This window comes from Sus scrofa, chromosome 5 (genome assembly GCF_054392235.1).
Source record: "Sus scrofa isolate SSC_HxYL_T2T_F1_AM1 chromosome 5, Sscrofa_HxYL_maternal_Yorkshire_Landrace_v2.0, whole genome shotgun sequence".
Taxonomy (NCBI): Eukaryota; Metazoa; Chordata; class Mammalia; order Artiodactyla; family Suidae; genus Sus; species Sus scrofa.
In genome coordinates, this window is record NC_139387.1 from 22394468 (window position 1) to 22407574 (window position 13107).

The following is a 13107-nucleotide window of genomic DNA, read 5'->3' on the forward strand; positions in this document are numbered from 1 at the left end:
AAAGCAACCTAATTAAAAAATGGGCAGAAGACCTAAATAGATGTTTTTCCAAAGAAGACATTCAGACGGCCAAAAGGCACATGAAAAGATGCTCAACATCACTAATTATTAGAGAAATGCAAATAAAAACTGCAGTGAAGTATCACCTCACATTAGTCAGAATGGCCATCATCAAAAAGGCTACAAATAATAAATGCTAGAGAGAGCGTGGAGAAAAGGCAACCCTCCTACATTGCTGATAGGAATGTAAATTGGTGCAGCTACTATGGAGAACAGTATGGAGGTTCCTTAAAAAATTAAAAATAGAGTTACCATATAATCTTGCAACCCCATTCCTGTATATACATCTGGAAAAGAGGAAAATTCTAATTCTAAAAGATACATGCACTACAATGTTCACAGCAACACTATTTACAATAGCCAAAACATGTAAGCAAACTAAGTGTCCACTGACAGATGAATGGATAAAGAAGATGTGGTATACATAAAATGGAATATTACTCAGCCATGAAAAGAATGAAATAATGCCATCGTTGCAGCAACATGGATGGACCTAGAGATTATCATACTTAAGTGAAGTAAGACAGACAGATACAGAAAAATATCACATGATATCACTTATATGTGGAGTATTAAAAAATGATACAATGAACTTATTTACCAAGCAGAAACAGACTCATAGATGTAGAAAACAAATTTATGGTTAACAAAAGGGATGGGGAGAGATAAAGTTGGAGTGTGAGATTAATAGGAACAAGCTTCTGTATATAAAATAAACAGCTGGGACATATTATATAGTACAGGGAACTATATTTGATATCTTGTTATAATCTATAATAGAAAAGAATCTGAGAAAGAATATCTATTTATCCATCTATCTTTTTTTTTTTTCTTTTTTCTTTTCTAGGGCTGCACCCATGGCATACGGAGGTTCCCAGGCTAGGGGTCTAATTGGAGCTACAGCTGCCAGCCTACACCACAGCCACAGCAACGCAGGATCTGCGCCACATCTGCGACCTACACTACAGCTCACAGCAACGCCGGATCCTCAACCCACTGAGTGAGGCCAGGGATTGAACCCGCAATCTCATGGTTCCTAGTCAGATTTGTTAACCACTGAGCCATGACGGGAACTCCTAACCGTCTATCTGAACCACACTTTGCTGAACACCTGAGACACTGTAAATACTTTGATAAAAAATTTTTTAAAAATGTAGATGTTTGAGTCTCACCTCCGGAGGTTCTGTGTTAGCTGAAATGGGGTGTGGCCAGAGCTAAAACTCAGTGCGGACAAATCACTAAAGACAGTAAGTTAATAAGTTTGAATTCAAACCTTGAATCCAAATTCCAAACAAGTTTTTATTATACAACAATAGCTTTCATCACTTTCCATCATGTTTTCCAACTTGTTTTAAAGTAATTTGTGTGCATGTTTCAATCACCCTATAGGATTGTTGAAATCCTGAGGGCAAGCTCTTTCTCTGCTTCATCTTCCAATTCCATACAGTCATTGCCTGGCCCACATTTTGGGGATACAAAATTGCCTGAATGAATCGAGATTTATTGTCTCAATCGATCATTCAGTCACTCAATCCATTTATTCATTATTTACTGTACACTTATTATAAGTGCAGGATCTATGATGGTATCAGTACCACTTCCTTGTACAAATTCCTGGAGTATAATGTTCGGGGGAAGAGATACCTGTACTTCACACACAGCATCCAGCTCCATGCCGTAGATTCCTCTGAAGCCCCTACCATTCTTGAAGCAAATATGCTCATACTTCTCAAGTATGTGACTCCATAAAAGCTCTAGTAAAACATCCCAGAAAAAAAACTGGCAGTGGTTCTCAGTTCTGTTCTCTTCCGCTTCTCATTTTCCCCATCCCTACAGCCCTGCCAAACTCAGTGCCTACCTGGAACTAGTCTTGTTGGTCCCACCAGTCATGCTGCTAGAAGCCAAACTGCAGCCAAGATCCCGTAGCTGTCCAAGCCGGGCTGTCTCCAGGAAACTCCTGCAGGGATCAAAGCTGAAATCACACTAATCTGGTAAGCAGTCTGTACCTTGGTTGCAAGACATACTCTGTGGGGCATATTCACTCCCTCTTGGGTACCTTTGAACTGTCTACTGTAAAAGTGCCATCTACGGTTTCATTCTTCATTGGAAAATCTCACTCTCTATTGTGAATCTTCAGCTTTTGTTTTTGTTTTTGTTTTTTTGTCTTTTGTCTTTTTAGGGCTGCATCTGTGACATATGGAGGTTCCCAGGCTAGGGGTCTAATAGGAGCTGTAGACGCTGGCCTATGCCACAGCCACAGCAACGCCAGATCCGAGCCATGTCTGTGACCTACACCACAGCTCACGGCGACGGCAGACCCTGAACCCACTGAGCGAGGCCAGGGATTGAACCCGCAACCTCATTGTTCCTAGTTGGATTCATTTCCACTGAGCCACTGCGGAAACTCCAGCTTTTGGTGTTTATCTCTTTGACTCTGACACCTACCCCAGTTCAGTAGCTCCTGAAGGAGCCATTGTTCAGCCTGGCTGAACCTAACACTTACCTGGAGAAGAGTTTGCTGTTGGCGGCCAACAGTGTGGCTGGACAAGGAACAGAAAGGCAAAGAGAAAGTTAGAAGGGAAAATGAAGATCACCTAAACGGTCCTTCTGAACGTAAAACTCAGCCCCCTCTGCCACAACTATAGGCTTCCTGAACCCCATGAACTCTGCTCTTTATGGAAGTATCTAAAGATTATCAAACACAGACCTGGAAGGCAGACACATATGGCAGAGCAAAACTGGCCCCAAGACTGAACTTCTGAACTATGCCTGGTGTCTAGGCAAGATTTTCTCTGTTCTGAGGAGGCTAGAGCTCCTGTCTCACCACATGCATTTCTCTGGTCCCAGAAGACCCTAGTAGGTGGCTGTACCTCCATCCCTTATTCCAGCCCTGATCTTCCTACAGTGCAGTCTTGCTTACACCCAGCACTCAGGCTGCTTTGGGCTCCCTGTACAGAAAATCATACCAAAGATGTCTGGGCAGCCAATGTAAGGGTGATTTTATGTTATCTTCCCAGGGGCCAAAGGAAAGCTCCAATTATGGACCAATAGCCTGGCGGGTAAGTATTTCTGGGGATGTGATGCTTTCTGAGTTTTACATTTAAAGTAGTAATTAAACTTTACATTAAAGTTTTACATTAAAGCATGAGATTGCTCTTTTCCTACAGATAAGACCCCAGAGATGGGCCACTTCTTTCTGCCATTCTCCCCTTCCATTTATCCTTAATTCATCCCATGAATAGCTTCTTCCTCAGTCCCAGCTGCAGAGAACTGTGCCACTTACCCTCTGCTCCCAGGGTCAAGTCATCTTCAAAGCTGGTTCCATGGCTGGAGCACCCTGTCAAATAATAAGGCAAAGGCCACAGAAAATCAAGTTTAGACACACACACACACACACACACACACACACACACTCCTGTACGCACATCTACAACCACACAATTACATCATACATCCATATGTTTGCAAAACTACGCTCTCAGCTATCCACACACTACCTCAGAAATCACATTCATATTTGGATTCAGAAACAGTCACATAAACACTCAGCTATAATTAACCTGTCCCCTATAGCACAAAGTCATGTACACAATTTTCTGCCAAAGACTAAGCACATGGGGGTGTGCAATCTCCACATAAACATACACACATGTTTTATTAAGCTCTATGCCCATAGCAGTGGTTGTTAGCTCAGCAACCACAACCAAAGAGAACCTCTGAGGACTAGTCGGCCTGTGGGCTCTGAGCCAATGCTTACTCTATCTTCTGGGCCTCCTGATCTGCCTTCTGACCACTAACAGGGATTCTCCAGGCAGTTAAAAGATAGTCAGCATCTTCTGCACACATACACATGTGCATGCATACATTCACACACACAAACGCACACACCAGTCACACAGAATCATGTCACTGTCTAAGGTAGAAGAACAAGAGAGGAAAGAATAGAGCCTCTACTTACCATTGCAGATCGACTGTCCTGCTTCCTCAAAAAACCCGTCTTCAGAATATCTAAAAACCAAAAAGAATTGCATAGGTTTTAAATCACTACATTTTCCAAGGGGCTTTTGCTTCAAATAGCTCCCATAAGTTCACGTAATTTTCCAGTGAGGGTCAGTATTACTTAAATTGCTTTTATGTTGCAGAAAACAAAGAATGATGATTTGACTGACAAGTTCACAGAGGTACTGCGCGCACTGCATTTTAGATTGAGCCGTCATAGTACTGACCACACTGTCTCCAGTCAGCTGCGCGATGACCGTTCAGTAGTTAGTAGAATAGGAAAGAGAATGAGGAGGCAAAACCGGAGAAATATATTGAGAAGCAGGGGCTTGGATGCCATAAACTTTATGTCACAGATACAAATATTGAAATTAAAAAAAAAAACCTTAGGAGGTCATTGTATCTACTCACACCTCCTTCCTTTTCTCTGAGCCATGTTCTTGCCGAATATCACATCTTTCAGGAAGTAGCAAGAACTGCATCTTGGTTAGAGATTACATTTCTACATTTTGAGTTATGGGCTTATCAAACATTTACTGCTCTCTACCAGAAGAACAGATGGACATCAGCATACATGGTCACGAGAAACAACTTCAACAAGGAAGAAACCTGTTGTCTAAAACACGTGAAAGAGCTTTGAACAGGGTCCAGAGCACTGAATTCCAATCCTGGCTCCTGGGGGCTGCTATGTTCTCAAATATTAAGAAAGGAGATTTAGATGCTTAGATAGTATTGTTAGCTAAGTTCCCTTCAAGCACTGATAGGAAGTGAATTTTATAGTTGGCTTTCCTGAAAGTTTTAAAAATGGAAGTTGCACATGAAGCTTTGGATGGGATCTCAAAGGGAGGCTGGAACAGACAAGAGTTGTTAAAATGACTTAACAGGGAAACTGACTGGCACGCATCCGTTGGAGCTGGTCTTAGAAGAACCTTCTCCTTTATCACTACCCAGCCATCCAGGCAGCTCACAGGCTATTGGAGGATTACTTTGTGAAAGGTTTGATAATGAAAATGGGCTTACTGATTCAATGTCTATGGTCAAACTATGTTTAAATTTTGCAAGACAAATCACTACACATGTAGACATCCTTCGTTGGTATTTTCCTTTCAGTCATGAAAAAATCAACTGTATTTTCTAAAATCTGGATTTTTATACATCTTCATGGAAAAAACTATACATCAATGTTATAAAGTATGGACTGATACTCAAGCCGATTCAGAATGTAACTCTTATAACACAACGAGGACTACAAGTATATTCTTCTCATCCTAATATATAATTACATAAAAATACATAATACTGCAAACATTTGTTAGTATATAAAATATTACAAATATTAGTCTAAGTTAATATTTCATATTACTACTAAAATGAACTATGATTACTAATATAGTCAGCTACTACGATGCTGAGATTTACTACTGCACTTAATGCTTATGCTGTAGCTACCCAGTAATGCAACTACTAAAGCTTACTATGAATATAACTACAATAAAACACACTACTGCTGTACTTCTAGGTATGCAAAAAAATGGAAATGCCTGTATATGTTCATCAGAAGAAATAATATTTATAATAACCTAGAATTGGGACACCCTCAAATCTCTAGTAATATAAAATGAATAAATTGCATGATCCATGCTACATAACAATGAAAAAGAATGACTTATTTCTGGATGCAAAATATGGATGAACATAATGCTGAACAAATGAAACACACATAAAACAGTGCATATGGTATGATTCTACTTATATAAAGTTTAAAAAATTCAGAACTTATCAATGATGCTGCAAGTCAGGGTACTGGTTACCCTCGGAAGCAGGGCAGTGAATGGGAGGGACAGATGGGGATTCTGTGGTGCTGGCGATATTGCACTTCAGATTCCATCAATACATTCCCTTTGAAAAAATTCACTGACCCATATATTTAATACTCGTTTATTTTCCAGTACATATTTTATACTTCAATAACCATTCATATCGCTATATTTTAACAGCTTTATTGAGATATAATTGATACCCCAAAACTACATATATTTAGTGTGTGTTACTTGATGAGTTTGGACATATATAAATACTTTGATACCATCCATCACCAATGAAGGGAGCAGATACATCCAACAACTTCCAGAGGATTCTTGTTTCCTTTTGAATTTTTTTTTGAAGTAAGAACATAATATGATATTTACCCTATCAACAAATTTTGAAGTGCTGAATACCATATTGTTAACTACAGCCACTATGCTGTTCAGAAGATCATTAGAATTTATTCTTCTAGCATAACTGAAACTTGTGCCAATCGAGTTGTACTACAATTTATATTAAAAATGCTACTAATATATATATATATATATATATATATATATATACTTCAACAAAATTTACATTAAAAAATACCAACAATAAAATTCATTGTCTGTCCAAAGAAAGATTGGTATCATTCATTAGATACAAGTTTTTGTTGGGTGTGACATTTTCATTTTCTAGTTGTGCCCTGACAGGCATTTCCATATTCACTATATGAGGACCAGCTCAGGCTGACCCTTGGAATGTGTGCTTTTCTATGAGTAAGTGAGACATACCATGGATGTAAGGACATAGCCTGGATCTACTGATGCCTTCTCACTGAGCATAATGGTTTGAAACTTCATGGCCCTACCCAAGTCCCAGGCCTTCTATGGGATATTGCTTAGAACATCACATCAATGACTAGGGATAAGATCCATAGCTGCTCCTCTCTCTCCATGCTTGCACTGAAAGGTCCCTTAGCATCATTTCAAGTCTGCCATAGAAGAGTCAGGTAAGTGCTCTTCTTGTATACCCAACTCATAAGCAAAGAATAGAGAGAATTGGACTGTGAGAAGAAGGATATGGCTATGTTTAGCTTCTAGCAATTTCCATAGATTCTGTCTGTAAAGACTTATAAAATAAAAATTCATTTTAAGGCAAGACAAAAATTGAAACATAAAATTTTTCTTGGCCCACTTGGTCTCCTCCCTCCTCCCCAGTGTGCATTGTGCACCTGCATTTTGCATTAACCAGGTCTCCTCAATAGCAGAAATATCTGTTCAACCATAGAGATCAATTTTTCTCCTGCTGGCACCAGTCATGTCATGCCTTAGATGATAATATTTCTATCTCAATCCTGTCAGGGGTCACTATGACCTACCACTAACCTTATGTGTGCACATCTTTGGTGACCTTTAGGTGAAATGCCAATATATCACTTCCCTTAAAGATAGCAGTTGGTGCACAACAGACTGGTCAGATGACCTGGAGTGATACTAGGTAGCAGCTAATGGAAGGTCTTAGCTTAAATACTTACTTATAAGTATTAATGGTACTAGCCATATTACTCGGATTCTGCTTATTTTATAGGATTACTGTTTTTTTTTTTGGTATTCCCAGGTGTGACTTGGGAATTAAATTAATGATCACTGGCTACTTGTCATGATTGATCAGATACATAGTGCTATAAGATCAATGATTGTAATGGTGTAACTCTAGATGTGGGAAGAAGCAACAAAAGGAAACCATTGCCTAGACCACAACAAACAGGTAAGACAGGTGATCCAGAGGCTTTTGAGTATTGTTAACTGGACCTAGTCCAGTAATAGCATATTGTGTGGCCTATCAATGCATGAAATCCTTGCCTGACCTGGGAATAAGTATTTCTAGTGCCACGGGACAAATTGGTCACGAAATGCGTCCCAAACTGTGGTGAAAAGTAAGACTGAAAGGGAAGGGACTGTAAAATAAAGAATGTTGCCTGCCATCCAGTTCTATAAGAATCCAGTCATTAGCCACTGCAGTCATTGACCTGCATACACCCTGAAAGGATATCAGGGCAAAGATCAGAATGAGGCACCTGGTGCAATGGGAAAACTGACAGAACTGGCCTTCGAACAGTTAGATATTTTCAGGAGAAATCTTACTTCTGTTCCTTCCTAACTTTCTTCCTTCCTAGAGGGAACCACCATCCTAAAGTTGAGCGATATCACATCTGGATTTTCCTGATAACTAAAATGATGCAGATAGACACTGCAAGGTATACAGATAGACTTATTTTGTGAACTTTTAAAGAAGCATGAAGCCCATCCTTTATAAACCCCATGTAGGGAGCAACATTTGCCACCCCAAAATGTCTGTAGCATGTGGATTATTTCAAGCAGAAAATAACCAAGGCTCAAAAGATTTAGGAAGAAACTTTGACCTTCCCTCTCAGCTGCCTAAAGAATTTGAATAGAGGGCTATCACTAGAGATATTTGCAAAGAACACGAACTAGGTGCGGTGGGGGAACTTCTAGAGATCAAAGTCCACTCAGTATCCCATTGTCTTGACAGGGTCCAGTAATTATTTGTTTACCAAACATTTGCTATCTCCCTTTGAATTGCCTTCCTCCCCTTCAAAGTCCCAAAGCAGTACCTTAAAGAGCATCTTTTGTCTTTAGCTGAAGATGGTACTTAAAGCTAAGGTTTCCCCATTTTGGTGAGTACATGGGAGCACTCACTTCTCCTGGGTGCTCCCATGTATGCATAATATTAAACTTTTATTTGATTTTTCTTCTGTTAATTTGTCTCCTGTCAATTTAATTCTCACAGCAGCCCGAAGAATTCAGAAGGTAGAGAAAAATTTCTTCCTCCCTGACACTCACCACTCCCATATTACCACTGAGCATAAATCTCTTGTACACATATCATCTAAATTTTACAAGAAACTTTTGAAACTTTATTATTCTAGTTCTTCACTTTATAGCAGAGGAGCTTGAGACAGAGTTTTTAGTTGTTTGCTTGCAGTTGGTTACACAGCTAGTACAAGAGTTAGGCTCAAATCTTGGAGTTTTTCATTCACCAGACTATTTTTTCCATCACATATTTGGGTTTGGGGTTGATCTTTTGGAATATAGGTAGAGAAGGGAGCTCTAGAATTTACAGTCTTGTATTTCTTTTTTTTTTTTTTTATTTTCCCACTGTACAGCAAGGGGGTCAGGTCATCCTTAGATGTATACATTGCAGTTACAGTTTTTTCCCCCACCCAGTCTTGTATTTCTGAGAATTTTTTCTTTTCAGCTAGAATGTAGTATTTTTGAGGTCAAGGAGTGTATTTTAAACTACTTGGCAGCCCTCCAGGCCATGTACACAATCAGACAGTTATCAAATACACAGTCAATAGTAATTGTTGACTTGAATTGATAAGCCTCAAGAGTAATTAAGGGGATAAAGACAGTCACTGAGCCCACTGGTTCTCCTGCACCTGCATCACATGGAAGTTCCTGGGCCAGTGATTGAATCTGAGCTGCAACTGCGACCTATGATTACAGCTGAGGCAATGCCTGGATCCTTCAACCCACTGCGCTGGGCCAGGGATTGAACCCACACCTCCTCTGTAGCAACCCGAGATGCTGCAGTTGGATTCTTCACCTACTGCACCACATGCATTCCTGGGGACGCATTTGAAATCCTAGGACAATTCTCACACACCTAAAGCTGCAAACATTTCTATTACCACCATCCCTTCACTTCTGTATATTTTGATTACCCTTGACTTTGAAGTCAATGAATTCTGAACCAGATTAGGACAATAGGACAATATGGTTTGTAAAAAACAAAAATACAAAATAAATCCTTCCTTGCATTACTTTCCAGGGCAGTGTTAAAAGAAACAACCTTGGATTAAGCAGTGCTATTTATTTCCTACCAAATAAGCCAGGGTGGGTTTATTTCTTTGTTAATAAATGAGTTCAGATTAAAGGCTATATAAAGCTTGAAACACTTCTGGAAGGGAAGTAAGGAGCCAGGAGCCGGGCAGGAGTTAATAAGTTCTGAGAATTCATTATCACACAAATGATCATACTTAAGTAGGTCACAGAAGCTTTCCTTCTGTGTCTGGGTAGATTGAGCCAAAAATGGTATAGGCTGATGGGCTGTGGAGTCTCAGATTTTAAAGTGTTTCTCAGGGAAGAGCCACTATATTTTGCCCTGAAGTTCCTTGTTCACCTCGTCTGTGAATGAGTGGAAGCAAACCCTTAGCCCCCCTTCCTGTGTTCTGCAGTAGAAATAAACAACATAATGATTCATAATGATGAACGACTTTGGTCATAAGAACAGTTAGGCTTCTACTCCTCTTTTGTTACATAGTGTAAGACTCTAGTCTGAAGGGCAGAGCAAGGGAGCAAGGATCTGGAATTTAGCCCACCCATTCCCTGTGGCTGCCTATTTCCATCCTTCTTGGTTTTAGACCAGATCTAGCCTATGTTTCCAGACCTTGACCCTACCTTAGCCTCAGCCCAATGATGCACTTGAGTCACAGCTCCAAGCCTCCCACTCACCCGAATCCTTACAATCCCCTTCCCCTCATTTCAACCTCACTTCTAATCACTAAGCCCAATTCAAATTCATGTCCCTGTCTCTGAGTTCCCAAGAGTCAGTGCCTGTTGGCACATCCAACCATCAACCACCTTCAGACCCGGGGCCTCACCAGCACTCACCCACAATCCTGCAGCCAGCCTTCAATCTTGTTGACTGGATTCCCTAGAAAAGTCAGACAGCAGATCACTGCGGGACCTGAAGGAAATCAGACTTCCTCCCTGAAACTCACACCACTCAACAAGCTTATCCTTAAAATAGCGGATATATCATCTTTCTTTGTCTCCCTGCCCCCTTCCTCCCTAAAACTTGGAAAATGCCCCACGGTTTAGAAACAGGGGTGGCTCCTTCTCTTAAAAAAAAAAAAAAAAAGACAGAGAGAGGAAAAAAAACCACAATTTTGCTTTTGTGCTTCTTTCGTTTCCTACACAATAAGCAAGGATTGGTTTATTTACATAAGATTTATTTTTAAATTTATTTTTTAATTTTTCAATCTCATGTCTATAGTCCCAAAAGAGGTTGAAAGAAGCTCTGAGAGGCATATGGAAAAGGTACTGTTACTATTTCAGGTACTAATACTTCAATTAAACAAGAATGTCCTAGAGGGGTGAGTGACTGGCCCAAGATGACACCACACAGCTGAGCCGCAGTGAGTCCAGACACCCAGACTGAGCGTCATCTTGTTACACAGACAAAACAGAAACATACCAACCATTCATAGATGCAGAGGTGTGCCTCTTCCTTTTTCTTAATCTTATGCCGTCTCTCACATAACTCATATCTTACATTACTTGTCTTCCTTTAAACTCACTGAAACCAGGTAAAACAAGCCTCAACCTGGCCCCTGCTGCCCACACTGCAGACCTGGGCATCTGACACATTTTCCTACTACCAGACAAGGTCTGTTTGATGCCTCTTACCTTCCTGGAAAACATCATCAGGGCTGGAAGGCTCAGGATCCGGGACATCCTGCAGAGCAGCGGCCGCCTCCTCTTCCAGGACCTGGGTCTGCCAGTGCCTGCTCTGACGCAGCCAGGCCCGACGTTTCTCCCAGGATGTGGGGCTCAGCACAGAGCCCTCCATGGCCTTGGCTCAGACTTCACGGCCGCCCGCTGCAGGGACACTGTCCTGAGAGTTGGAACACAGTGATCCTTCTGCATCCTCTGTTCAGAAGCCACCACTCCCAGGGCTGCCCTGCATCTTCCCAGCTGTGCAAAAGGAGCATAACCCCTCTGGCCAGGAAGAGGGAGGAAACATCTGGCTTCTCCTTTGTCTTCCAAAAGAAGAGATGCTCTGAACAATCTAAATACCAGGGCAAATCTTTCAAATCCAGAAACTTCAAACATGTCAAGTGATTTAAGGGACATTGGGAAAGTACTTTCGACTTAAAGAATTGCTACTTCTCGTGATCGATGAAATGCTATATTAGTAAACATTTTCCTTAATCTGTAAGAATTTTGTCTCCCAGGATTTTCCCTTGAACTTAAAAAATACATATATTTTAAAATATGGAATGCTTCATGAATTTGTGTGTCATCCTTGCCCAGGGAACCATGCTAACATTCTCCGCATCTTCCAGTTTTGGTATGTGTGCTGCTCAAGCGGGTACAAAATTAAAAAATCTTTAACTTTGCAATTTGTAAATTTCAGACAGTTGATCCTTATAAAGGCATATGAAGACATCTCAGATCTCAAAGGTTAAACCAGTTTTCTAAGGTCTCATAACTAGGATGTCACCCTAACTACAGTCATTCTGGGCTTGTTTTGTTTCCTGTTTAATATATTAGGGGTTCACATAGGATTTCTCTGGGGTGGGTGGGTGGGGGAATCCCACAATAAAACAACAAGACACTGCCTGAAGCAATTAGCAGTTACCACCCTCAGGATCATCACTTTCTAATGTGTCAGGTTGGGTTTCTCCATTGTTCTCAGTTAATTCCTCAGTTCCCCAATGTGCTAATATTCCATTTCCCACGGTCTAATCAACACCTCTGTATTCTTCCAAAAGATACATTCTGATGGCATGACCCACTTATTCAAAATGTAAGACAGAGGGGATGAATCATTCAATTGTCCAGCTGGAGCTTCCAAAGACTTGAGGCTAATGGGCAATCATTGGCTTATATTCCATCCCCCTGTCTCTTGCCCACTGGCCATACTCCCAACCTGCTGCAGTGAACAGGTGCAGGTGGGGCCAGCCCTCATCCCTCTCTTATCCCTTGATTCCTTGGAGCTGCTGTAAATGCTATATCCGCGTAGCTACACCTTTAACTGATGGAGTAAGGAAAAATAAAACGAAAAAAAATTAGTAAGAATGCCAGTTTCCAGAGACTTCTGCTTTTCAAACACTTAAAAACAAAATCATCAGGGAAGCATTCAACAATGCAGGCACTAAAATAGCTATTTTGGAAAAGAACATCCTGAACATAAAATGCATTCCTAGCGCCATAAAGTTGTTTTGGATGCCTTTGCTTGTTACAGACAAAACACATCCAGAGGAAAATAGTACATAATTACTGCTGTCTGACCTAAATTCTTTTACTTCAGGTCCAGTCTAAGTCATGTTTTCTTTCTCTGAGGGAGAGATAGTAGTTGGCACTATGAAATTTATTAACCCTGGGCACCTGGCCCTTTGTCCACTGCCTGTGCCTATGAGGGGAAATTAACTGATTGAATTAAGCC

The 13107-nt window shown here is 40.7% G+C and overlaps 1 protein-coding gene and 1 non-coding gene across 21 annotated transcripts in view; both read right to left on the reverse strand.

Moving 5' to 3' along the window:
• Positions 1-11553, reverse strand: part of TESPA1 (thymocyte expressed, positive selection associated 1) — a 129298-nt gene extending 117745 nt beyond the window's left edge. For 12 of the 20 annotated variants that reach the window (XR_014803295.1, XR_014803293.1, XR_014803297.1 and 9 more), the window contains exons 1-6: positions 11346-11553; positions 10548-10590; positions 4019-4068; positions 3344-3397; positions 2564-2600; positions 1919-2017 (exon numbers count right to left, since the gene is read on the reverse strand). Coding sequence is in view for 13 of the 20 variants with exons in the window: in XM_084955848.1 (XP_084811974.1) it covers positions 1919-2017; positions 2564-2600; positions 3344-3397; positions 4019-4068; positions 10548-10590; positions 11346-11508 (446 nt within the window). In the remaining 7 variants the exon portion in view is untranslated. Of the gene's footprint in view, positions 1-1918; positions 2033-2563; positions 2601-3343; positions 3398-4018; positions 4069-10547; positions 10591-11345 lie in introns of all 20 variants that reach the window. The other 8 variants (XR_014803292.1, XR_014803291.1, XM_084955843.1 and 5 more) reach the window with 1 other exon arrangement.
• A 374-nt stretch (positions 11554-11927) lies between these two features.
• On the reverse strand, positions 11928-12034 carry LOC146403203 (U6 spliceosomal RNA). Its single transcript, XR_014804723.1, has one exon. It is a non-coding gene; the product is annotated as a U6 spliceosomal RNA (small nuclear RNA).
• Between the last annotated feature and the right edge of the window lie 1073 nt (positions 12035-13107).